This window comes from Pelobates fuscus, chromosome 1, assembly GCF_036172605.1.
Source record: "Pelobates fuscus isolate aPelFus1 chromosome 1, aPelFus1.pri, whole genome shotgun sequence".
Taxonomy (NCBI): domain Eukaryota; kingdom Metazoa; phylum Chordata; class Amphibia; order Anura; family Pelobatidae; genus Pelobates; species Pelobates fuscus.
The window spans coordinates 372,870,679-372,897,312 of NC_086317.1; the positions used below are offsets into that span (position 1 = coordinate 372,870,679).

At 41.8% G+C, this 26,634-nt stretch overlaps 1 protein-coding gene across 1 annotated transcript in view; it reads left to right on the forward strand.

Annotated features, from left to right (window-relative positions):
- Positions 1–26,634, forward strand: part of CNMD (chondromodulin) — a 90,525-nt gene that overhangs the window by 60,119 nt on the left and 3,772 nt on the right. The window contains exon 6 of the mRNA XM_063425962.1: positions 26,350–26,546. Within this exon, the coding sequence (XP_063282032.1) occupies positions 26,350–26,546 (197 nt within the window). The remainder of the gene's footprint in view (positions 1–26,349; positions 26,547–26,634) is intronic.

Genomic DNA, 26,634 nt, shown 5'->3' on the forward strand with positions numbered 1-26,634 from the left:
AAAGGCAACATATTTAGAAGGGGCCTGTTCTCCCCGACCCTTGTGGCCAAAAGGGTCATCGATAGAACGGTGAGTTGGGGCTCCCGCGGCAAGCTCCGATGAGACATGGGACACCCTGTCCATCTCGTCATCATCGAATTCTATGATATTGGCTCTTTTGCGTGGTGCAGGGCCCGAATGAGGTGAAAGGATCGGTGGTTGGGAACGAGCCCCAGATGCGGGGGTGGCTAGTGAGTCATAACCTGGGGATAGGTAGTCACCGGGGATTACCGGCATCAGGGCCGAACTGGGGGCCGCCATATTGGTGGCCGGAGAAGGTGCTACATTAGGGTTAAGGGAAGAAGCGGCGGCCATGTTGGAAGAGGGCACATCCGGGGCAGACTGTGTCGGACTGGGCATGACCGGGACCTGGGGAGTGGCTTGGGGAAGGGGTAGTGGATATCCGGGATAGGGCAGAGTCATGGGATACGGGAAGGGGTAGGGCCAGGCTGGGGAGGGGAAGGAGGTGGGGTATTGGACTGGGGTGGAGATGGGAGGGGGAGGAGTCGGGGCGAGGGTGGAAGAGGTGGTTAGTTGGGCGGATGAGGAGGGGAGGGGGTCATGAACGGAGAGGGAGCGTAGGGAAGGAATGGCAGATGAAATGTTAGGGGAAGGTACAGCAGGTAGCGTAGGGATGGACGAGGATGATGGGAATGTTAGGGACGGGGAGGGGGAAAAGAAAGATCCATCAGAATTCAGGACCGGGCAAACAGGGGAGGTGGCGGGATGAGTGTTAGGAGGATTGGGAGCGGGGAACATAGTCAGCTGGCTATCACCTACTGCTGACTGAACCTTGGGGATAGACGTCCCCTGGGCGCCACTTTGGGGCGCTGGCTGAGGGTAGACCCCAGCAACACAATTCTGATGATACACAAACAATTTCACACCCTTGTGATTTATTTCTTCCTCAACCCAACCTTCTAGCTGAATAGCCTTCGCTACTCTGTACCATGCTTCAGCAGTCTTTAATAAACCATTATCTGTAAGCTTGCCTTTCATTTCTGCCAGTAACTTACGCCAACTTTCTGGTTGCAATCTTCCACCCGTTGGTACAGTAATTTTACATACTTTTGCAATCTTTACAACACCTTTAACCATCTCCTCACCCTCTCTGTTTTCTACCAAATCACATGCTAACCAGCCCTTATTGGGCTTGCTTAAATCCTGCCCCATAATCCCTTTACCCCTATACCAGCGTCCTAGATATAGGGAGAGAGAAGGAAAACGGAACAAGAACGTCTACAATGCTCGACTGCCACCCGAGAACCGTAAAACTTTCTCAGGTGCGTCTTCCCAAAACGTAGACTAGTCACTGAATCCGCCTACCCGGGGTGGTAGACACGGATTGGAGCGAGGTGAGAAGTGTGTGACCAATCACTTCTCCTTCAAGAGGAATGGGAGTGGATAGTATAATAATATAGGAAGTACAGAAAAGATGAAAGACAAGGAAAATCCTTAGAGACAGACACAGGAGTTCATGAGACTCCTATTAAACAAACAAGACAACAATACAGTTGAAATACAGTGCATGCATCACAATTCAAATGAAATCAACAATAATTCTTTTCCTTTACTCGTGTGCTTACTCCAAAGTCACCTCCCTCAATCCCGTAGTATCTTACTACCAACGGCCAAGGATAACAACTAACACCGGTCCGAAATCCATATGCCTCCCTCGTCACAGCAGCCCACTAATAGTGTCTGCGCTACCCTCACTCTTGTAGTGCCCCTATAAAGACCCACTTTATAAGTCCCACTACTCCGTGGTGATGAAGACAGCAATGCCTGCCCGAATTCACACACCACCAAATAAAAATTGGAATGGCTCCAGCTCAGCGCTCAAAGCTGGAGGGTACCACCACTCTGCAAGCAGAGTAACGTGCACAGAGAAGCTAGCTAGGCTATCAAAGTGACACAAGAAGGATCCCCAGGAAACTATGAGTCTACACAATCTCCACAGATCCAACACACCTCTTTTTCCCTACAGCCCCAGCCACGAGGCTCCTAAAAGAGTTAAACAGGAAAAGATGACCCCCAGGAACACATCCACAGGTCAACCCCCCTTTTTCCTTACAACCACAGCACCGTGGTTCCTAAAAGAGGTAAAACAGGCAACAGAAGACCCCCAGGAACGAATCCACAGGTCCACCCCCCTTTATCCCAAAAGGGGTAAAGTACAAACAGATAGACAGACACACTGAAGACCCAGGCAAATCCCCTCAGGTCCACCCCCCTTTATCCCAAAAAGGGGAAAACAAGCAAGACAGAACCCCAGGCAAATCCCCTGCAGGTCCACCCCCCCTTTATCTCAAAATGGGGAAACAGGCAAACAATTCAAACACACCCAGGCAACAGATAGACTAAAATGCAGGTAAACAAATGAGTAACGAGACACCGGGCAAGATATTACCTGTCTTTGATGTCCTCCCGGGAAGCAGTCACAGACACGTGGACGGGTCAATCAAAGGGGCCGGAACGTACCGGTGGCTCTGCAGAAGTCTCTACCGTGTATCTGGAGGTGATCAGTCTCCCTTCCTTCCCCCTGGATTTCTCCGTCCACCCTTGTCTTCCTTAGGACGGCTCACCGGCCAGACATAGCCCGATGCCCCACGTTGGGCGCCAAGTTGTTATGGTACTTTTTGAAAGTAAACCAAAATGTTCAAAGTCTATCTGTTCCTGTCCAAATCAATAAAATTAAATTGCGTATATACGCTGAAGTAATTAATATACAAAGTGTTCTGTGTTATAAGGCGCTTAAAATAGTGAAATTTAAAGTGCTCTCAGTTATAGCAGCTTTCACACAAAAATAGGAACTCTCTATTCCTATTACATTGAATACAAAAAAAACCACTATTTAACAGATAAGTGCCAAATTAGTGAAGGTGCGTAGCGCTGAAAAGTGGATTACTTACTCCCAGCTTATTGGGGATATAGTAGTTGTGAATGGCTGTATAAGAACAAAAGGGAAAAGTATATAGTGCAACACTGTTAAATTAAAAAATGGAAATATATATTCCAAATTGGAAGCACTCACGTGGTTTAGAGCCTATTATGGATTGGCTCTAATCACTTGCGCCGTTGTGCACTTAAGGTGGCACACACCTTCTAGGTCCACGTGTAAGATGTTCCTCAGAAGCATGTAAAACAAAGGGGTAGGGGGGAGACAGGGAGAATTGCCCTGGTGCAGAAATCCTTAATCAGGTAGGGTATAGTATAAACACATACAGATGGCTTCTCACCTTAAAGAGAGCCTATCACTTGGCTCTGAGTGTATAAGCAGATGAGTCCAGTTCTAGGGTGACTCTACCCTTACAGTGGTGTTAAGTCCAAAGTCCAAAACGCGTTTCGCCGATTCTGTTCGGCTTTTTCAATTGGTGATTTACTTCCTGCTTTCTAATACATATATATCCCTGTCTGAACATTTAATTGGTTGCAGGAGATCGTGATACAGCCAATCACGAGTGCTCCTGTTGAAGATGGGTGTGTAGCTCCAATATGCCAGTAATCTATCCCTTATACGTGACGTCATCACGCACGCACACGCGTGCGCGTGTCGTCACTTCCGGGAACCTGAAAGTTGTGTATATACTTCTATAGTCCTTTTTAATCCGATCCCATTGAATCCAGAACAAAGATCTTTCTTTGTATCTTGCCTCTATACTTCATAATGCTTCGTTTTCTTGCATCAGTATGGCGGATGGTTGTGTCGTTAGTGTCTTTACTCGTTCAATCATCGTTATATCGATGTCCATGTCTCCATTTTGATTATGGGCAAAGTCCTGGCATCATTTAGTCATTGTAATGTGTAGTTCCTAAAGCCATATGCTCGTTATCAGAGCAAAACAGATATAATAACATAAAAAAAAGGTATTAGTATAGGCACTATTCCACTAATAAGCTCTTATAAAAACATATATAAGTAACCAAAGTGGTGATGTGCAGAAATAATATCTATAATTAAAAGCATAATTGATATTCGTAAGTTCCTATACAAGCCAGACCATACCAATACAAGTGTTGGTCCACCCATTGTTAGAATCCAAAATAGATCTAGACCCAAAGGTGATTGAATGAGCCACTATTAAAATTAGAAAGTTATTAAAATAAATATAGATATTAATAGAAAAATTAGTACAATAAAAAATTGTTAAAAATTGTAAAAAATCTATATATTACTTATAAGAAGTGGCATAATTCAAAATCGTCATTGAGTCCATGTGGTTGCATGGTATTGAGGTTAAAAATCCACTGCATCTCTGTTTGTCCAATCAATTTTATAGGGTCCCCTCCTCTCCAATTACCGATTACTTTCTGGATTCCCATAAATTCCAGTAGTGATGGGTCACTATTGTGTTTATTCTTGAAGTGTAGGGACACACTATGTTTTAGGAAGCCATTTCTGATATTTCTAATGTGCTCCTGAATTCTTGTGTTGAGTGTCCTCATCGTCCTTCCTATATAGGTCAACCCACATGGACAGCTGATCATGTATATTACTTTAGTGGATTGGCAGGTGATGACTTGTTTAATTTTAAAATTTCTATTTACATCTTGTGGGTGATGGAACTCTTTTATCACTCTTCTTCTACTCCTCGAGTTTTTACATGCTCCACACATGCCACAACCGTAAAAGCCATTAGATTCTTTAAAAAACTGACTTGTAGATTTTTTGGGGGGTATGTGATTCTTTACCAGATTACTTTTCAAGTTTTGCACACCTCTATACACTATATTAGGTTTGTCCGGCAATATAGAATTGAGGACAGGGTCATTTTTCAGTATTGGCCAATATCTCTGAATGATCTTTTTCAAATGTCTACTGCTGTGGTTAAAGTCGCAAATAAACTTCAGATTTTGTGATTCTACATTGTCGATTTTCTCTTTATATTTGATCAGTTCATTTCTATCCTTTCCTTCGACCTCTTTGAAAGCTTTACTTAAAAGATCGTCATCATAGCCTTTTTCCCTGAAATCGTTGATTATTTTTTTTTCCAAAAAATCTACAAGTCAGTTTTTTAAAGAATCTAATGGCTTTTACGGTTGTGGCATGTGTGGAGCATGTAAAAACTCGAGGAGTAGAAGAAGAGTGATAAAAGAGTTCCATCACCCACAAGATGTAAATAGAAATTTTAAAATTAAACAAGTCATCACCTGCCAATCCACTAAAGTAATATACATGATCAGCTGTCCATGTGGGTTGACCTATATAGGAAGGACGATGAGGACACTCAACACAAGAATTCAGGAGCACATTAGAAATATCAGAAATGGCTTCCTAAAACATAGTGTGTCCCTACACTTCAAGAATAAACACAATAGTGACCCATCACTACTGGAATTTATGGGAATCCAGAAAGTAATCGGTAATTGGAGAGGAGGGGACCCTATAAAATTGATTGGACAAACAGAGATGCAGTGGATTTTTAACCTCAATACCATGCAACCACATGGACTCAATGACGATTTTGAATTATGCCACTTCTTATAAGTAATATATAGATTTTTTACAATTTTTAACAATTTTTTATTGTACTAATTTTTCTATTAATATCTATATTTATTTTAATAACTTTCTAATTTTAATAGTGGCTCATTCAATCACCTTTGGGTCTAGATCTATTTTGGATTCTAACAATGGGTGGACCAACACTTGTATTGGTATGGTCTGGCTTGTATAGGAACTTACGAATATCAATTATGCTTTTAATTATAGATATTATTTCTGCACATCACCACTTTGGTTACTTATATATGTTTTTATAAGAGCTTATTAGTGGAATAGTGCCTATACTAATACCTTTTTTTTATGTTATTATATCTGTTTTGCTCTGATAACGAGCATATGGCTTTAGGAACTACACATTACAATGACTAAATGATGCCAGGACTTTGCCCATAATCAAAATGGAGACATGGACATCGATATAACGATGATTGAACGAGTAAAGACACTAACGACACAACCATCCGCCATACTGATGCAAGAAAACGAAGCATTATGAAGTATAGAGGCAAGATACAAAGAAAGATCTTTGTTCTGGATTCAATGGGATCGGATTAAAAAGGACTATAGAAGTATATACACAACTTTCAGGTTCCCGGAAGTGACGACACGCGCACGCGTGTGCGTGCGTGATGACGTCACGTATAAGGGATAGATTACTGGCATATTGGAGCTACACACCCATCTTCAACAGGAGCACTCGTGATTGGCTGTATCACGATCTCCTGCAACCAATTAAATGTTCAGACAGGGATATATATGTATTAGAAAGCAGGAAGTAAATCACCAATTGAAAAAGCCGAACAGAATCGGCGAAACGCGTTTTGGACTTTGGACTTAACACCACTGTAAGGGTAGAGTCACCCTAGAACTGGACTCATCTGCTTATACACTCAGAGCCAAGTGATAGGCTCTCTTTAAGGTGAGAAGCCATCTGTATGTGTTTATACTATACCCTACCTGATTAAGGATTTCTGCACCAGGGCAATTCTCCCTGTCTCCCCCCTACCCCTTTGTTTTACATGCTTCTGAGGAACATCTTACACGTGGACCTAGAAGGTGTGTGCCACCTTAAGTGCACAACGGCGCAAGTGATTAGAGCCAATCCATAATAGGCTCTAAACCACGTGAGTGCTTCCAATTTGGAATATATATTTCCATTTTTTAATTTAACAGTGTTGCACTATATACTTTTCCCTTTTGTTCTTATACAGCCATTCACAACTACTATATCCCCAATAAGCTGGGAGTAAGTAATCCACTTTTCAGCGCTACGCACCTTCACTAATTTGGCACTTATCTGCTGAAGTAATTAAGTCTGACACACGAGGTTCAGGTTAAAATAACTTCGAGAAAGTTTATTGGCAAGTGAAGAAAAAGCGGGCGCGCAGGCCCTTTTAAGAGGCATTTTGCGTCATCATTGATTATTAGAATATCAGCAAATAAACATCATCAATTGGATTAATTGTTAAGTGACGGAGTTAGTGTCTTACCTATTGGTTAGTAAAATTAAGAAGTTAGTCCCGTGCCCACCCATCAGAGGTGGGATTATTCTGGACACGGGTGGGGGACAAGGGGGTCCTAAGCGTCATTTTACACGGTCAGTGATATCAGGCTTTATGTCCAGGTGCAAGGTCTCTTATGAATAGAACATTTCATTACTACTGTGTTCTGTGGCCTTCAAACTATACTATCTTACAAGCTCTTAAGGAGTAGCCAGCAAGTCTTAGGGAGTAGCCAGCACCTCCTGGTACTTGTCCTTGAAGGAAACACGGTCTTTGTCTACTGTATTAATTGGGTTGAGAAGTTCAGTCACGTAATGTAGTTTTAAAATGAACAAGTTAAGTCATGAGGACAAAATGGAGGATTGAAGAAGTCAGGTTATGAGGACAAAATGGAGGATGAAGTCACAGTATAAAGGTAAAATGGAGTTAGTACAATAATTCAATACAAGTACAATAAAGATTTTTAATAATTCCACATCAAGACCACTATGCCAGGGGAATTACCTAATGATGTATATCAGCCTACTCCTAAATATTCCCTTTCTAGAATTGTACAGCACTACTGAATATGTTGGAGATATGTAAATACTGATAATAATGTGGGAAGGCTGGCTGTGAGTGTGCTCTGATGATAAAAAAAAGTTCAGTATTTTCAGTGTTGAGATTCATCAAGTTTGTAATCATCAATTTGTGGATATCCTCAAATACTGATGTGATGATGGCTACATGCTGTTGTGGTTTGATGCTCCATAGTATGGCTGAACGTCATCATAATTTAGGTTAGTGGAAGGAAACCTTTGGCACTCCAAATATTCTGGAATACAACTCCTGATTCTTAAATTAAGTCTGTTGGAGAACATGAAAATAATTCAAAATAAATTCTTACTGTGCTAAATGAAATCCTTAAATGTCAAGATTTGGCATAGAGTAAAAATGGAGAAGTCACAACATATTTTCTGAAGATTTAAAACCCCTGGATAAAGACTTATTCCACCAGGGATGAATTTGAATCCGATCACTGTGTGAACAAACACTGCGGGGTGTTCTTTAGAGGATATTCTCCACAGAGGCTGTGTGGGATGCTTTGCGTGAACAGAATTACATCTCCTGAAAGACTCTATAAAATGTTTAAATTAGAAAAAAATGTCAAGCATCACAATAGTACTGCTACAACGGTGACACATTCATTAAAGTACATTTTAAGGGTACATCTGCTTAAAATAGAGTATGTAATCACAGTGCAGATTGAGCTGGGCATATACTGTAACCTTACATCCAAAGAGCGATGGAAAACACATCAAGGCACCACCGTGAACACTGTGTTAGAGCACAGTAACATTAGGATCCCATAAACTAATATAGCTAGTCCACAACGTGATTAGCATATATTTCTAATCAACAAAGCCTCCTATCCCAAACAGCAACAATAACAACATCATTAGTCATTAACACCCCAACAAGATATTTTGCTTATTGGAGTTCTCTTACAAAATTTCTCAGTTAATATCAATTTTTATAATCTTTATAGTAAACGCTAAAGCCTAAATAAATTGCCATCTGTTCCTGTGCTATAATTTGGCTAACACAATGTATAGATTACATTTTATTATTTGTTATGTGAAGCCATGTCATTTTGTGCGACAGGTACATTTTAATGTTTTGCCTAGGCAGACTAAGTGTTTCACACATTATCTCCCAAACAATGCTGCATGTTCTTGCCTTCGGTTACATTATTGAATATGACAGGATTGTATTTCATGAAAATTGCCACTCTTTGACACTAGAAATATTATTAAATGTTTTAACCTCTTTACAGAGACAATGAATATGTTTGAAGACCTGTCAAAAGTCAATCTATTCCCTTTTCTTATATTTACAATTCTTTAATCTCACTGGGGGGGCCTGTTTGACCCCATATATGCAGAAGGAGCCACAAATTGTCCTATCTTAGGAAAAGAGAAAAATAATTGTCCACAGTTTTTAAATCGACTTTGTCACCAAAAATAAACCTGATCTATTTGCTTCTAAATAGCTCCCTAAGTCTGAATCTCTTTTAGTATTTTTCCTAAGTGCTCTAGTTTTTATAATTTACATAAAAAATAGAGCGATTAATGATTAATTTTCCATATTTATAGCAATCAAGTTGACAAAACCTGACAATGGGTGGAGCTAATGGAAGGATCTGTTTCAGTTACTCGTCAGTCATCCAACATATATATATTTATTCTTATATTTATTTATATTTAAACTTCTGTGGGTTCACAGTATTAACCCCAAATTGTCTTACCTTGTCAAATAAATGAAACGGTGTCCCCAGTTCTTAAAGCAGTTCTTTCACCAAACGTTTTTCTGATCTGGTTCTATACAGTCCCCTGTGTCTGAATCTCTTACAATATATATTTTCTGATCACTCTAGTTTTCATAAAATACAGGGAAATGCAGGGACTACTATTCCCTGTGGATAACAGTCAGGTTAACGAAATTAGGCAATGTCATGAGCAAAGTAGAACAAAGTGAAAACTCCCCAAAACCATGAAGAAAAGATAATAAATATGAACAAGGACAAAAAATAAAAATAAAAACCAATTGGCATGAAGAAGACACAATACATTTGTACAAAGACAAAAGAATACCATAAAAACCAAGTGGCATGAAGGGGGTATAATAAAAAAGATAAAAAAAGGCATAATGACCACTTTAAAGTAAAGGGGAAAACAATGGCAATCACCCTTAAAAACAATGATTCCCATAACCCCTAATAAACAGGGGTAGATTGGTGAGAGGCAGTCTGCTTCTCAACTATGGACAAAGACATGGTAGGTAATCATACAGGTTACAAGTCACCTGCAGAGCATAATGAGTGGAAATAGGATAAACATTCAAAATAGGAGATGTTTATTACATACCTGCGTCATTTTGCTTGGGATTCTGGAATAAATATTAAAATATGTAAGGTTTAGCACCAAAAAAAATAAAATATATATATATATATAAAATGAGAACTTAACTTTTACTATCCACATATTTCAATACATGGAATGGCTAATGCATTATTACTGTGTTCAATAAGAATACACTTAAAGGGAAACTATAGTGCCAGGAAAACAAAGTTGTTTTCCTGGCACGATAGCTCCCTATAGTGCCCCCCTATCTGGTGACCTGCCACGCACTGTGCTGAAGGGGTTAAAAATGCCTTCTGACACTTAGCTGAGTCCAGCACCAACGTGTCTTGGCTCTGGCTTGGGCATCGCGTCCACCCCTCCTCCCGCCAACATCATCGGGTAAAACTATTGCATGTGACCAGTAATTGCCATACTCGCATTAGGGATTCACCCATAGGAAAGCATGTATAATGGGGTTTTGGGTGACGCTGGACATCTGTCAGTAACGACACAGGCATCCAATACGCAGAATGCAAAATAGGAGAACGTATACCGGGCCTTAGAATTGACGGACTAACGTAGGAAAGGATAGAGAATAGTCAGGGACAAGCCGAGGTCGAGGGAGCCAGAAAACAGGTAAGCAAATAAACAAGCTGAGTCAAAGGGAAGGAGAACACAGAATGATCAAAATCAGAGCCAAGTCAAATACCAATAAACCAAACCAGAGTATGCACTATAGGAAAAATTAAGCTAGAACCACAATGATTCATTGGCTCTTTAAATGATGGCCATGCCCCCAAAACGTCTGAATTCGAACGCTTCAGCGGGCCGTGACGTCATCGATGTCATGACATCAGCGATAATGCCCCACGTCATAAAAAGGGGCACAGCTACTGCGGACGGTGCCTGAATGGCCGAGATGAGAGGAGGGAATGTGAGGAGTGTCCCCCATCCAACCAGGTTGGAGGAAGGAGGAGAAGAAAGGTGGTATATCTGTTACAGGTTAGAGGCTTCATAATGAGACATGAAAGGAATTAGGAATACGCAAAGTAGAGGGAAGAGCTTGTAAGGCCCCACATAGTGAGGAGCAAACGTCATGGATGGAACCTTCAATCTTATGTGTTTCGTACTTAACCATACCGTATCACCCAGTTGATGAACAGGAGCAGCGCTTCTACGTTTATCTGCATGTTTTTTTTAACTGTACAGAGCTCTGTGTAAGCATTTGTTGAGTCTGATCCCATAATGTTCTCAGGTTACCTTGTGAAGGCGATACAGAAGGTAGAACGGTAGGATGAAAACAATACTTCATGAAAAAGGGTCTGTTTCGCGTTAAATCACATACGTTGTTATGTGCAAACTCAGCCCAAGGCATCAGACCAACCCAATCATCCTGATGTTCGGAAACAAAACATCGTAGATATTGTAAACATTTTTGATTAGTACGCTCAGCTGCTCTGTTTGATTGAGGATGATAAGCTGATGAGAAATTCAGCGTAATACAGAAGGGGCAGAAGCAAAAGCGTTCTTAAGGGTTTCAAAAGCAGATAAAGCACAGGATGACCAAGTCTTGATATTAGCACCTTTCCTGGTCATGTTTGTTATAGGTGCTACTATGGTCAAAAACCCCTTAATGAAGTGCCTATAGTAATTGGAAAACCCAACAAAGCGTTGTATAGCTTTAAGTCCCCTTGGTAAAGGCCATTGTAAAATTGATTTAAGCTTAACAGGGTCCATCATAAAACCATCATTAGAGATGACATACCCTAGAAAACTTATCCGAGATTGGTCAAACAGAATTGAAGTCTGTTTTCCATTCATCTCCCTCACGGATTCTAACCCAGAGGAATGGGGTATGCATTTCTAATAGTTATCTTGTTTAACCCCCTGTAGTCAATGCAAGGTCTAAGATCACCTTCTTTTTTAGATGCAAAGAAGAATCCAGCTCTAGCAGGAGAAGAAGACCTTCTGATAAACCCTTTTGTTAAATTTTCTTTTATGTATTCCTCTAACACTATGTTATCTTTAGTGGATAGAGGAAATATGGTACCTGGTGAAAGGTTGATAGTGCAGTCATAAGAACTATGTGGAGGTAAAGCATTGGCTTTTCTTTTGTCAAAAACTGCTTTAAGTTCTAGATATTGAGGGGGTATCTCTGTTGACAGAGGAGACATAGTAGGTATGTTTACCAAAAGAACTGGTTTGATTCTAGATGGGCCGAATGGTTCTTATCTGTCATCACATTCTATGTTTCTATTCTCTGTAAACATCCCTGAGTACATCCTTGGCTCCATGATACAATATCTCCTTTATCCCAGTAACTAATGGGGTTATGTTTGTTCAACCATGAAAACCCTTAAGACGACTGGAAAGGCTGGAGAGGAGATCAATTGCAGTAAGGCGATTTCCTTGTGTAAGATACAAATGGTTAATTTAACAGATATTGTTTCATGGGAAATCACAGGCTCCGACAGTGGTCTACCATCTGTAGCCTCAACGGCCAAAGGTGTAGCTCTTAACCTGTAGGGAATAAAATTGCTATCAGCAAAGACCTGATCTATGAAACTCTCTGCTGCTCCTGAATCTATTAAATCCACTGTTTTTATGGATCTCTTCTCCCAGGATAAGGACATGGGAATGAGAAGCCTGTGTTCTTTCGTTTGTGATATGGAGGACATGATAGAAACACCCAAGACATGTCCTCCAAAGGAACTTAGGTGCAAGCGTTTCCCAGCCTGGTAGGGCAGTTCAAGTAAAGATGGCCTCGTTGCCCACAATAAGAACAAAGCCCTTATCTTCTCCTGTATTGTTTCTCTGCTTCAGTTAGGCAAGTAACCCCTAATTGCATTGGTGTGGGAAGTGCTAAAGCCATAGAATCAATGTTCTGAAAAGGAGTGGCCAGTGTAATAAAATGGGTTCTATCTCTGGTATTTTGTCTATGCCTCATGCGTTCATCTATACATGAAATGAATGAAATTATTGCAGTTTCTTAAAAACTGGGACACTGCACCCAGAGCACTGTAATGAACTGATGTGGTCTGTATGCCTATAGTTTCCCTTTAATATTCTCAGAGTAACCAGGCATTTATTTCTCAAAAAATAAATACCATAATTTGGGTTGATTAGATTTATTGCAATGTGATATTGATTATCATAGAACACATGTAGAAGTAAAATGATTTAGTGTTTAAGTGGCTGTATACAGATATTCTTGGAGTTTAATTTAAAGGACCACTATAGGCACCCAGACCACTTCAGCTCAATGAAGTGGTCTGGGTGACAGGTCCATCTAGGGTTAACCCTGCAGCTGTAAATATCAGAGAAACTGCTATGTTTACAGTAGGGTTAATCCAGCCTCTAGTAGCTTTCATTGACAGCCGCTAGAGGCGCTTCCACGCTGATTTTCACAGTGAGAAGATGCTGCTGTCCATAGGAAAGCATTAAGAAATGCTTACCTATGGACTGATTGAATGCGCGCTGATGTCGGAAGAGGGAGGAGATTTCCCCAACACCGAAGGAGCCCGACGCTGGAGAAAGGTAAGTGATTAACCCCTTCCTCCCCCTTCAGCCCCGCGAGAGTGGGACCCTGAGGGTGGGGGGGACCCAAAGACCCTATAGTGCCAGGAAAACGAGTTTGTTTTCCTGGCACTATAGTGGTCCTTTAACATTTATGTATCAGATATTTTGCATCCATGCAATAGACTTGTAGTGTGGGCGGCTCGCCGTGATGTGTGTAGGAGTGAATGTGCAATTTACTAGTACTTGGGATTCTGTAGATAATTAATTGGCATTGAATAGAATGTTCAGGTGTTTGATGGGTGTAGGTGAAATAAACTTCTGATAGAAAAAAACTGTGATGTGTTACTGTGACTAAATGAAAGTGCTTGCAGTATGTCGTGAGTGGTATTATATTAAAATCTCTCCAAATTATAGGAATAGAGTGTGACAGGTACATTTTAATGTTTTGCCTAGGCAGACTAAGTGTTTCACATATTATCTTCCAAATAATGCTGCATGTTCTTGCCACCGGTTACATTATTGAATATGACATCATTGTATTTCATAAAAATTGCCATTACTTTGATACAGGAAACTCCGTAACATTTGTAACCTCTTTAAACAGACAATAAATGTGACCTATCAGGAGCCAATTCATTTCCTTAACCCCTAAAAGAAAATCTTTAAGCTTCACCCCCTTCCCCACCCCCTGTTCTATCCAGAAGCAATTACAAATAGTCTTATCTTGGGAAAAAAGCATAAAATACATATTGTCCCCAGTTCTTAAAGCAGTTCGGTCACCAAAAATAAAGTTTATCTGATCTGCCGTTATACAGCTCAATGTGTCTGAATCCCTAGTTTTCATAAAATACATTAAGAAATGTAAGGACTGCTTTTCCTTGTGGACAGCAATCAACTTGACAACAAATGATGCTTAAGCAAAGATTTTTCATTTGCCAATCAATTTACCCACAATCCATCAGTACAATGCATCCAACAAAAGGGCAAATTATATGCTTCATGGGCAAAGGAGGATATAATAGCAGCACCCAAAAATAAAAACTGAGTGGGGGGTTGGCATGGAGTATAATCATAAAGATAAAGGGGGCATCAGGAAATAAAAGGAAAAAAAGCATGACAGGTCTGCTTAAAGGATACCGGTCATGACAAATACAACTTAATCTTAAATGACAATCAAATTTCAGCTATATATTATGCTAGCAGAATTGCTATCCAGTTTCTAGATTTCTCTAAAATAAGAGGTTAAAACCAAGCCCTTTGCTCCTCCTCCTGCTCAATTCAGTCTGTGCCAACTGGCACAGAGATAGGAAGGCTGTGCCTTCTGCCAAAGGGAAAGCAATTCCTAAAAGGGGAAGTAGGGAGGTGGGACAGGCACTCAAGAGCAGCAGCACACTGATGTATTGAGAGGGAGAACAGATATTTTTAATTTACACAGTGTTTGGAACTTTTAAACATTTTTTTATAAGCCTGTGCTTCTCAAAAAGGGGTATGTTGGAGGGGGTGCGTCTCACTGCAAATGTTACGCTAACTGTAAACATAATTGATGCTCTTAGTAGGTGACAGGGGTAATGAAAATAAATTAAAATATGAGCTTTTAATCGTATTAAAGGAATTCTATAGTGCCAGGAAAACAAATCCGTTTTCCTGGCACAATGGGCTCCTGCAGTGCCCTTCTACCTTGCGCCCACCATACCGCGGTGCTGAAGGGGTTAAAACCCCTACAGTCACTTACCTTAATCCAGTCCTGATGTCCCTCGGCACTGGGTCAGGCCCTGCCCACACACCGCCAACGTCAGCCGGCACGTTGGCCGCGCCTGCATTAGGATTTCCCCATAGGAAAGCATTATTCAATGCTGTCTGTAACGGATCGACGGGCACCCCGACTGGGTACCTCCGTTGAAGGAAGCTCCTAGTGCTTCCCGAGGGCTACAAGCACTCCACCAGACACCATAAGCACTGCAGACCCCACGAACTGCCGCAGCTTGGTTGGGGTCTCGCCGTCTCCTGCCCACCCTGGACCTACGACCAGGCTCCAAGGGGTAAATCTCTCCTCCAAGATAGTGAAGCAGGAACAAGAGCTTAGTAGTGATTACAGCAAGGGAATATGCAGAGCATAGCAATCCCTTGTAGCAGATTCCCCCAATAAGAGACGACACTTCAAATTGAGGGTGAAGAAGAACTGACTGTGCTGGCACACCCAGCCTGGTTTTTATTACGGTCTTGCACATACAGGACTGCCCACAGGGAGGTATAAAATAACCAATAAAGTAACAGTTACAACCCACAGTAAAGTCCTTCCCTCTGCCTGTGATACAATTATCTTACACAATGGGAAATGTAATTATCACAAGCAGAGAAATACAGTTTTTACAAATATACTATAACTTTAAAACTATACATTACATTCACATAAAAATTACATATTCACAATCAATCCATTCAGGGGAACAACATATTAAAAAAATGGCAAGAATCAGACCAGGGGTTCAAAAGTTAGCAAAAGTATTTTTAAAACCCACTGCCAGCATGGCTTTCCGGCCCAAACCAGTTTCACAAGAGTCCTCTATTCTGGAGACAATGGAGAGGTAATCCAATTATATCCAGGTATAAAGGCAGACTCCATTGAGCACATGTTAGCAAAAGACACAAAAAGACGCAAAAATACATAACTCTTATCATACTGAACAGAACCCCCACATTTAACCCATCCCCGGATGGCTTGGATCTGAGCGCTCAATATATCCGAACTGCGCTCAGATGCCACGAACACAGTCAAATTACCATGGGGTTTAAGTTTAGCATGGGCTGATGAGAGGGCCATAGTCTTAAAGGGACATACACAGTCCAATAGAACTCCATATGCTGCTTAAAGGGCCAGTGGCAGCATAATAAAATACAGTATGCCCAAATGTTGCACTTGAAGGGCCAAATCTCCCAGGGACCATAATCACAGGGCAAGAGGTGGGCAAGCAGCCCCCTCTAAAAGCTCATGGCAACCTCTGTTAAAGGGGTGAGTTTGCTACATTTCTCCCCTTTTCCAAACAGACTAACAGGGTATCTGACCTTTTTTCGGTTAGTGCCCTTGTTAGTCCAGCAACCCACCCACAAAACACAATCAGCAGTGCAGCCCCCCCCCCCCCCCCCACAACACTTGGTTACAACACCTGAGTAAGGGAGAAACTTGTCCATGCCCAGGTGTCTCCCCATGGCTGTGCAGGGTACTGGTAGGCTTCCTTGGTGGGTTGCTGAGTGGGTAGAGACCAGCGGTACTCTGCCCTGGCGCCAGTGCTACCACGGAAGTAGCCTGGTTGGAGCCTGGTTGTCGGAGGGGGAGACTGACTGTCTCCCCTTTGGATACACAGCTCGGCTGCTGGAGGTGGAGACCGATTGTCTCCCCTTTGGACAAACCACCATGCTGCTGTGGGGAGAGACAGACTGTCTCCCCTTTGGCTAAACAGCCCTGTTGCTGGGGGACAGGACTGACCACCCCTACCCCCTGTGCTGTAAGTGCAGAGACCAGGGTCCCATCTGCACGGTTGTGGGGCTTACTGTCTCCCCTGGGTATGTCAAACTGCCGTTGGGGAGAGGGGGAAACAAGCTCCTCTCCCATACATACTTCCAGCTGTAGTAGGGGGTCTGGGCCGACTGCCCAGCATCCCTGTAGGGTTGGTACAGAGACCTCGGTCCAATCTGCATAAATCATGCTAAATGGGCAGAGGCCAGCGGCGCTCTCCCCAGTTGCCAGCTCTTCTGCTGGGGTAGCCTGCAGAAAGTCAGGCTCTGCACAAGGGGAAAAGGAAGGGCAGAGGCCGGCGGCGCTCTGCCCAGTTGCCAGCTCTTCAGCTGGGGAGGGGTCAGTGGGGTTTAAAACTTCACCCACTACCCCCAGTACTGGGTTGGGACAGGGCTGTGGAGGAAGGCTATCACTTATCCCCTTCTCTTGGTACTCCGGCAGCTGTGGGAGAGTAAGACCGACTGTCTCCTCTCCTATTAACACACTCTGCCGCTGGGGAGGGAGGCCGACACTCTCCTCTCCTTGCAATATATTCTGCCGCTGGGGAGAGAGACTGACCGTCTCCTCTCCCTGTAGGGCCGGTAGAGAGACCTCGGTCCCATCTCCACCTGCCTGCTGGGGGCCTTTCCAGTACCACTCTATGCAGTCCTCTACTTTGGGTTTCTCTGGTTTGTGTTGGAGGAGGATACCGGCTACCTCATCTCCTTCACCATGTCTCACCATTAACAGTATGAAGTCGTGCTCGAGATCACGTGACCTCTGGTTCTCTTTAAGCAGTTGCTGCGCAGCTGCATCAATAATCTCCTCCGGGGGATTCGGGCCATATTTGGCTATTCTCCTCAGTACCTCAGTAGCAAAATCTACGCCTTCATATCGATAGAACATGACTGCTGGTGGGGACGCTGTTCGGAGACAAGCGTTGCCCTCAATATGCTCTCATACCATACCAATACGGGTGTCTCCAAGGTGCTGCTCCTCGCACTAGGACGCCATCCCACCGCTTGCCACCAATGTAACGGATCGACGGGCACCCCGACTGGGTACCTCCGTTGAAGGATGCTCCTAGTGCTTCCCGAGGGCTACAAGCACTCCACCAGACACCATAAGCACTGCAGACCCCACGAACCGCCACAGCTTGGTTGGGGTCTCGCCGTCTCCTGCCCACCCTGGACCTACGACCAGGCTCCAGTTGGTAAACCTCTCCTCCAAGATAGTGAAGCAGGAACAAGCTCTTACAAGAGCTTAGTAGTGATTACAGCAAGGGAATATGTAGAGCATAGCAATCCCTTGTAGCAGATTCCCCCAATAAGAGACGACACTTCAAATTGAGGGTGAAGAAGAACTGACTGTGCTGGCACACCCAGCCTGGTTTTTATTACGTTCTTGCACATACAGGACCGCCCACAGGGAGGTATAAAATAACCAATAAAGTAACAGTTACAACCCACAGTAAAGTCCTTCCCTCTGCCTGTGATACAATTATCTTACACAATGGAAAATGTAATTATCACAAGCAGAGAAATACAGTTTTTACAAATATACTATAACTTTAAAACTATACATTACATTCACATAAGTATATATTCACAATCAATCCATTCAGGGGAACAACATATTAAAAAAATGGCACGAATCAGACCAGGGGTTCAAAAGTTAGCAAAAGTATTTTTAAAGCCCACTGCCAGCATGGCTTTCCGGCCCAAACCAGTTTCACAAGAGTCCTCTATTCTGGAGACAATGGAGAGGTAATCCAATTATATCCAGGGATAAAGGCAGACTCCATTGAGCACATGTTGGCAAAAGACGCAAAAATACATAACTCCTATCATACTGAACAGAACCCCCAGATGGCTTGGATCTGAGCGCTCAATATATCCAAACAGCGCTCAGATGCCACGAACACAGTCAAATTACCATGGGGTTTAAGTTTAGCATGGGCTGATGAGAGGGCCATAGTCTTAAAGGGACATACACAGTCCAATAGAATTCCATATGCTGCTTAAAGGGCCAGGGGCAGCATAATAAAATACAGTATGCCCAAATGTTGCACTTGAAGGGCCAAATCTCCCAGGGACCATAATCACAGGGCAGGAGGCGGGCAAGCAGCCCCCTCCAAAAGCTCATGGCAACCTCTGTTAAAGGGTGAGTTTGCTACACTGTCCTCTGGGGGAAAATCATGACGCAGGAGGTCCTCATGTCCAGCGTCATATAACGGACCAAATTCCATTTCGATTACAGAATTCCCGGTAGTGACAGCCACTAGAGGAAGAGTTAACCCTCGGAGGTAATTATTAGGGTTAATGGACATGGGGCATTTCACCCAGACCACTTCAATGAGCCTAAGCGGTCTGGGTGCCTACCATGTCCCTTTAAGGGAAGAAACCCTTAATTGTATAGCATGAGTCATGCAAGATGGTTAGAAAACTGCGAACCTATATCTGTCATGATAGGTTCTAATTTAAGTAAAGATCTGAAAACAATAGCTGCCCTCCACTATAGTCAGCAGAACAACTACAGCTTAATGTAGTTGTTTTGGTGAGTATAATCGTTCCCTTCAGGCATTTTCATGCAAACACTGTCTTTTCAGAGAAAAGGCAGTGTTTACATTGCCCCTAGGGATACCTCCTACGGCCACTCCTCAGATGGCCACTGGAGATGCTTCCTGGAGCAGTGCTGCACAGTAGGCAGCACTGCTGTTCAGCGTCTCCATGCAGATCATTTTCCTCATAGAGATGCATTGACAGCATTTGGCCCCGCCCCTTATCCACCTCCTTGACAATTTCAGCCAATCCAGTGCTTTCCCTATGGAAAATAATTGGATTGGCAAAAATTCTTACATTTTGATGATATCGCCAAGGAGGCAGATCGGGGGCGGGGTCAGCACTGGAAATAAGGTGAGTTGTAATCCCTTCTTTTTTTTTTTAATTCTTTTTTTTTTCATCTTGGCAGAAACAGTAAGACAAATGTTTTAGCATGTCGGCTTGTGCAAAAGCCTATTTTGAATATCAAATGTGGCGAAACCAACCTCGCCACTGTGCACTGGAGAAGCCTGGTTGCTTGCCTGCTCCCTTTAGACTATGGCCCCTGTTCTTTTTCCCTGCAGAAAGGCTGGTTTGTGCCTTTCTGCGGACTGTTAAAGCCATGCTACCCCAGATAGCTATGCCATGGAGCCCAGCCGTATACTGAAAGACTGTATGAAAGACTTTGGCTCCATGGCGATTGAACTTTATGTATGTGATCTGAGCGCCATCCGGTAATAACGTGCGCTCAGATCTAAGCTATCTGGGGATAGGTAGAATGTCTGTATGTTATGTATAAATGTAACCTTGTGTATTTTATTGTATTTTACTGTCTTTTTACTGCCATGTGCTTAATGGAGTTTTGCCTCTGTACTTGGAGATAATTGGATTACTTCTCAATTATCTCCAGGATAGAAGACTCTGTGGAACTGGTTTTGGGCAGAAAAGCCATGCTTCATTTGGTCACAAAGGACTTTGATCTATCTTTTGAACCACTGGACCAATTTGGATGATTTTGACATATGTTTGTATTTGGAGTATGCCGATTGATGTGAATGTGATGCATACTTTCAAAGTTATGAATATTGTGTAAAAACTGTATTCCTCTGCCTGTGATAATGAGATTACCCATTGTGTTCAGTAATCATATCACAGGCAGAGGGGAGGATTTTGTGTGGGAGTGTCTGTGTGTATTGTACGGATTGATTGGTTGTTCTGTAAAACCCTGTGGGCTGTACTATGTTTGTGGATTAAGAATAAAAGAGCCTGTATGTGACAGTGCAGGCAGATTCTGCTTAACCCTCAAAACGAAGTGTCATCTCGTTATTGGGGGAATTGGATTCTATGCTGACTGCCAGGAGTGTAACCCTTTCGTATGGTTTTCCTGTTCGGCTGTTTCCAGGATTCGTAGAGTTTGCAGTTCGGGAGATTGGTGCTTACAGTTGCTGCCTGTGCATCTGGAAAGGGGAATATCGCCTAAACGGTTTTTAACCTCTGGTGAGCAAAACGGTCCGTTACATCAAACTTTTTCACTTTGTTACACATTAAGTAATTCAGCACAATATCTTTTAACTCTGCTCAATTCTACTGTCCACCAAGGATTTTTTATGTTTTTTAAGAGAAATAAACTGATTATGACACGGACCAATAACCATCGGGTACTTCTAACGTTGTTCCACTTGTTTTGTCTTATGTTCCATATCTATGATGCTTATCCAGCCTTTTAGGTTGACCTTTCATACTCGGCGTATGCATGGTCCCATGTAAAGCATGGGAGAGAAGGAAAGGAAAGGAAGAAAAGAAAGGAAAGGAAAAGGAAAGGATAGACACTTAGAAAGAGATGAGGGGGCGTGGGTACGCGCGAAGGAGGACAGGGGCACCCGGCTTCCTACACCCGTACCCGCATTGCATTCTTGTTGTCTCTGTCTGGAGCGGTTGTCCATCCTGCCTCCCAGCCCTATGCAGGTCTCCTCTCGCTTGCCTCCCTATCCCAGTGGGCTGTTATCCCAGGGTTCCCATGTTCTTTGGTACACTACTGTGGTACCTGTCACTCTAGCTGTTAAATCATCCATCAGTCTACTATCCTTGATCTTGGAAATTACTCTCGTGAAGTTCGGTCCCTCCAGCAACAGCCACGCTGTTGCTATCACTCTGCGTGCGCTTAATGTGATCTTGTGCAGTAGTTTCTGCTCCTTCCTGGTCCACCTCTCTAGAGGTCTGTTTAGCAGATATACCCAAGGGTCTAGAGGTGGTTTTCTATTGAAGATCTGTTGCACTATGTGGCGGAACCAGCCTCGCCACTGGGCATTGGAGAAGACTGATTGCCAGCCTCCTGCCCTGTGACTATGGCCCCATGTTGAAATGCTTGATTTTCCCCTGCAAAGACACGAAAGCCGGGTCATTCTGTACTTTCCTTATGTGAGCAGTGTTACCTCAGATTGCTATGCCATGGAGCCCATTCGCATAACAAAAGACTATGTGAAAGACTTTGGCTCCATGGCAATTGTACGGTATGTATGTGATCTGAGCGTCATTCAGTCATAATGTGCGCTCAGATCTAAGCTATCTGGGGATATGTTGAATGTACCTGTTTTATGCAATAGCTGCACAGTTATATATTTTTATGTATTTTATTGCATTTTGCTACCATGTGGCTAATGGAGTTTTGCCTCTGTCCTTTGAGATAATTGGATTACTTCCCAATTATCTCCAGGATAGAAGACTTTGTGGAACTGGTTTTGGGCAGAAAAGCCATGCTTCATTTGGTCAAATAGGACTTTCCCTTAACTTTTTAACCCCTGAACCGATTGCCCTGATTTTTGAGTATGTGTACATTTCAAGCATGCTGATTCTGAAAATGTATGTTTTATGTGAATGACATGTATATTTTGGAAGTTATTAATATTTTGTAAAAACTGTATTTCTCTGCCTGTGATAATTATATTACCCATTGTGTTCAGTACTCATAAAACAGGCAGAGGGGAGGATTTTGTGTGGGAGTGTCTGTGTGTATTGTACAGATTGATTGGTTGTATTTCAAAACCCTGTGGGCAGTACTATGTTTGTGGATTGTGAATAAAAGAGGCTGTATGTGCCAGTACAGTCAGTTCTGCTTGACCTCAAAACGAAGTGTCGTCTCGTTATTCGGGGAATTGGATTGTATGCTGATTGCCAGGAGTGTAAGCTGATTGTATGCTTTTCCTGTTCAGCTGTTTACAGCATTCATATGCTTGAGAGCATTCGTATGCTTCTCCGGTTCGGTGGTTGTGGTGTTTGCTGCAGTGCTTGGAGTCCGAAGGAAGCGTCCTTCAACGGAGGTACCCAGTCGGGGTGCCCGTCGATCCGTTACACACTAAGTTTTCAACCGATTTCCAGAATCTATTTATAATTGGGCAATCCCACCACATATGTATATATGTTCCTCTGGTTCCGCAGACCCTCCAACAGTCATCTGTGCTTATTTTGTGCATTCTAAAGAGCTTCACTGGAGTGTTGTACCACCATAACATGGTTTTTAACCCCTTCTAAGGGGGATAAGGGGTTGGGCAAACCACCTAAATGGTGGTTTTAACACTATAGAGTCAGGAATACATGTATACAGTGGTAGATTGGTGGAAACCTATATGTTTCCCAAATGTGGGCAAGGACATGGTACATAATCATACAGGTTTGGGGTCAGTTGATACCTCTATATTTTCTCTCATCAAAGGTACTAAAGGAAAGAGGATAATGATTTTATATAAAAATCTTTATTGTGATGTGGGTCAGTTAACGTAGGATGCTAGGATAAATAGGAAAATGTATGATTTAAAATAAAAAAATTATAAAAAAAAAACATAATTGGCATAGAATCCGTTTGGATTCTATTTATTGCAATGTTATTCTGACTGTACGAAGAAAGGTAAAGAAAAGGGCTTCTTATAATAAGAACAATAAGGATGATTTTCTGCATGAAGAGGTGGTTTTATCAGAGTCTGTACAGATGGTTAATCTGCAACTGGAGGAATACTTGTAAAAACATAATATTCAGGGACCTAATTAATAATGATATGTGACTGCCATTCATGGGTCAAGTAGGAATTTTTTCCTAGTTTTTTACAAAATGTTAAAGTGCTTTTAAAAAAAAAAAAAAGTTTTTGCCTTCTTTATGGATCAACAGCAAAAACAGACGTGAACTTGATGGACGCATGTCTCTTTACAGCCTATATAACTATGTAATTTTAGAAACAAAAAGATTTAGTGTTTAAGTGTCTATTTCCAGTTATTCTTTTAGTTTAATTTAACTATCATGGATCAGCTATTATGTTCTTTTTAACAGATATTATGCATTCATATGATAGGCGTGATGTGTGTAGGAGTGAATCTGCAATTTACTAGTACTTAGAGAGTTCTGAAGATAACTAATTGGCTTTAAATATAGTGTTCAGGTGTTTGATGGGTGTAGGTGAAATAAACTTCTTTATGATTTTAATAAAAATGTGATGTGTTACTGTGACTCAGCAGTATGTTGTAAGTTGTATTATATTAAGATTGAGACAAATTATTAAAATAGTTTTTCGTAGTCACGCCAGCTTATTTAACACATGAAGGAGATGGCAATTCTTTTAGTGCCAGAGTTATGTATTGGGGGCCCACCTCTGGTGCTCTAAGAGGTTAATGATGTTTTATTTCCCAGGATGCAAGTTGTTATAAATTGATAGTTCTTGCACCATTGTTATATAGTTAGTGATCATATTCACCTATATATGTCTAATAATATAAAATTAAAATAAAATAGTTTTAGTTTCAAGTCAAAATATAGTAATGTCAGATAATGACTAATTAAAGTGTTAATCACATCAGAATGTGGTATGGTGGTTTATGTTTAACTTGCTGAGAATAATGGAGTGGAAGTTATAAATTTTTCTGTGCCAGGAACTTACACTTTTAAAATAATAAATGCATTTTCTTTGATGTAAGCTTTGATGAAAGCTTTATAAGATAATCAAGGCATAATGACACTTAGTGAAGAGCAAGTCCTTGTGGGCGCTCACTATCTACAACAGGGGTAGGCAACCTTTTAGCAGCACTGTGCCGATATAGGATTGTGATGCCCCGTTGTGTGCCGATCCTATTTTTTTTAAATTGAGGTGTGTATGCTGCCATATTCTGCTTGTGTTATTTTTACTGTAATTGCTTTGTATCGTTGCATTTGTGCGTATATGAGCTATTATATTGTATATGTTCAGGAGTAGTTTATGGTATCGTGTATGATACATATGAATGTGGGCTGTGTATGAGGGCTGCTTGTGAAATTGTGTGTGGATGGATATGTCAAATTGTGTGTTTGGTAGTGTGTGGGGGCTGTTTTGGGTATTGCATGTGAGAGGCTGCATGTGGAGTTGTGTGCATGTATGTGGATTGTTAGTGGTGTTGCATTTGTGGGGATTGCGTGTGTGTGTGTGGGCTGTTCATATTATTTGTATGAGGGGAGGGTTATTCTGCATGTCTGTGTATTTCTGTTCCAGTGGGGACCAGGCTGGCCAGGTACAGGTCAAGAACAGGAGCTGTGATGGCGGTCGAGGGCTGCTCTACTACAGTGTGGATTCCCATTAACAAGTGCTGGGAGGAAATGATCTGAGATCACTTCCTCTATGTGCTACAATGCATAAATTGAGGATTGTCCTTCACCACCTCTTCGTATTAGCAGATATCTGAAGTTTTACTTGGACTCCTGATAGGCCAGAATGTGTTTGGCTCTAGCAGCCTTGAGTGCCGTGCAAAGACACCTCGAGTGCCGTGCATGGCACTAGTGCCGTAGGTTGCCTACCCCTGATCTACAAGGAAATTCATTTGTCAGATAAGACTGTATGTTTAAATATATCTATACATACACTCCTATTCTAATTGCCGTCTAGCTGAAATGAAAGCATTATAGGATCAGGAACACAAACCCTTGCTTTTCTCTGAAAAGGCAGTGTTTAAAGCAAAATACCTGCAGGGGCTGACTATACTCAGTAGAACAAGTACATTACGCTGTAGTATTTTGGTGACTATAGTGCCCCTTTAAATTTGAAAGTTCACTTTAGTGAATATTGCTGATAATGTTTTTCACTAAATTAGTCTCCAATAGACCTAGCCCACACGTCGCACTTGGATTATACAAAGGCACCAGAAGGAGTAAAATAGAATTAAACATATCTGGATTAAGAAAAAGGCTTTGGAGGAAGAATGCTAACTTGGCACTGGCACCCCTAGGTGATTGTTCCGTTAGAACCTAGGAACCAAGTAGTGGTGCTCCAGAAATCTGTACCATCACATTTATATTTGTACAGATTTTGGACAGGGATCTTCCCCACAGATTTAACACACAAAGGTGCCAAAAGAGGTGAAAGTTAATATTTGAAAGTTCAAATGATTTTCTGGGGTCAATGTTTATAAATGGGATTGCAGTAAGGAAAATTATAATTAATCTCAATGGACTGTTACTAAAAGCATGTTAAGAGTTGGGACTTTTATTAAAGAGGTTTGTATCTATATTTATGAGATTTATATGTCGTCGTCCATCTCACCCCCACTGCCATTTTTTCTGTACTGCAGTTATTTTCGTAAATCTAAAAAAAAAATAAAAAAAGGAGGAACATACAAACACAATAAAAGGGAAAACATTGTAAATACTGATATTTCATAAATTTTATGTGAAGTAATTTAGAATAAGACCTAAGGGTAACTCCTTTTTAAAGATATATCACTATTATTGCCCCTGTGAAGTAGTCCTATACAATAAAAATTCTGTGCTTCTACAAAAGATGAGATTTTTGTTCAAAGTTGGGATGTATGGTGTATGTTTTATGAAACATTCAAATGTGTTTTTTTTTTCATCTTGTAGAAAACCAAAGAGGTAAAAGGGATGTTGGAAGGAAAGCCAGACAAGCTCAGAACAACCTTAACTTGGACCAATTTGAAGCTGCAGCAGAGGAAAGAAACACTCGCCGCCAAGGAAGTCGACGTGCTAAACCTGCAGCCAATCAGACTCAGCCAGCTCCGGAGCAGGAAGTACCATTTAACCCCGAGAACCCGTATCATGTAAGTTAGTGTTAGTTAGTTGCTTGCTCAACATAGTTTAATATTATAAAATATAACTTTGTTGAATGGTCAACCAAGTTGCATGAGT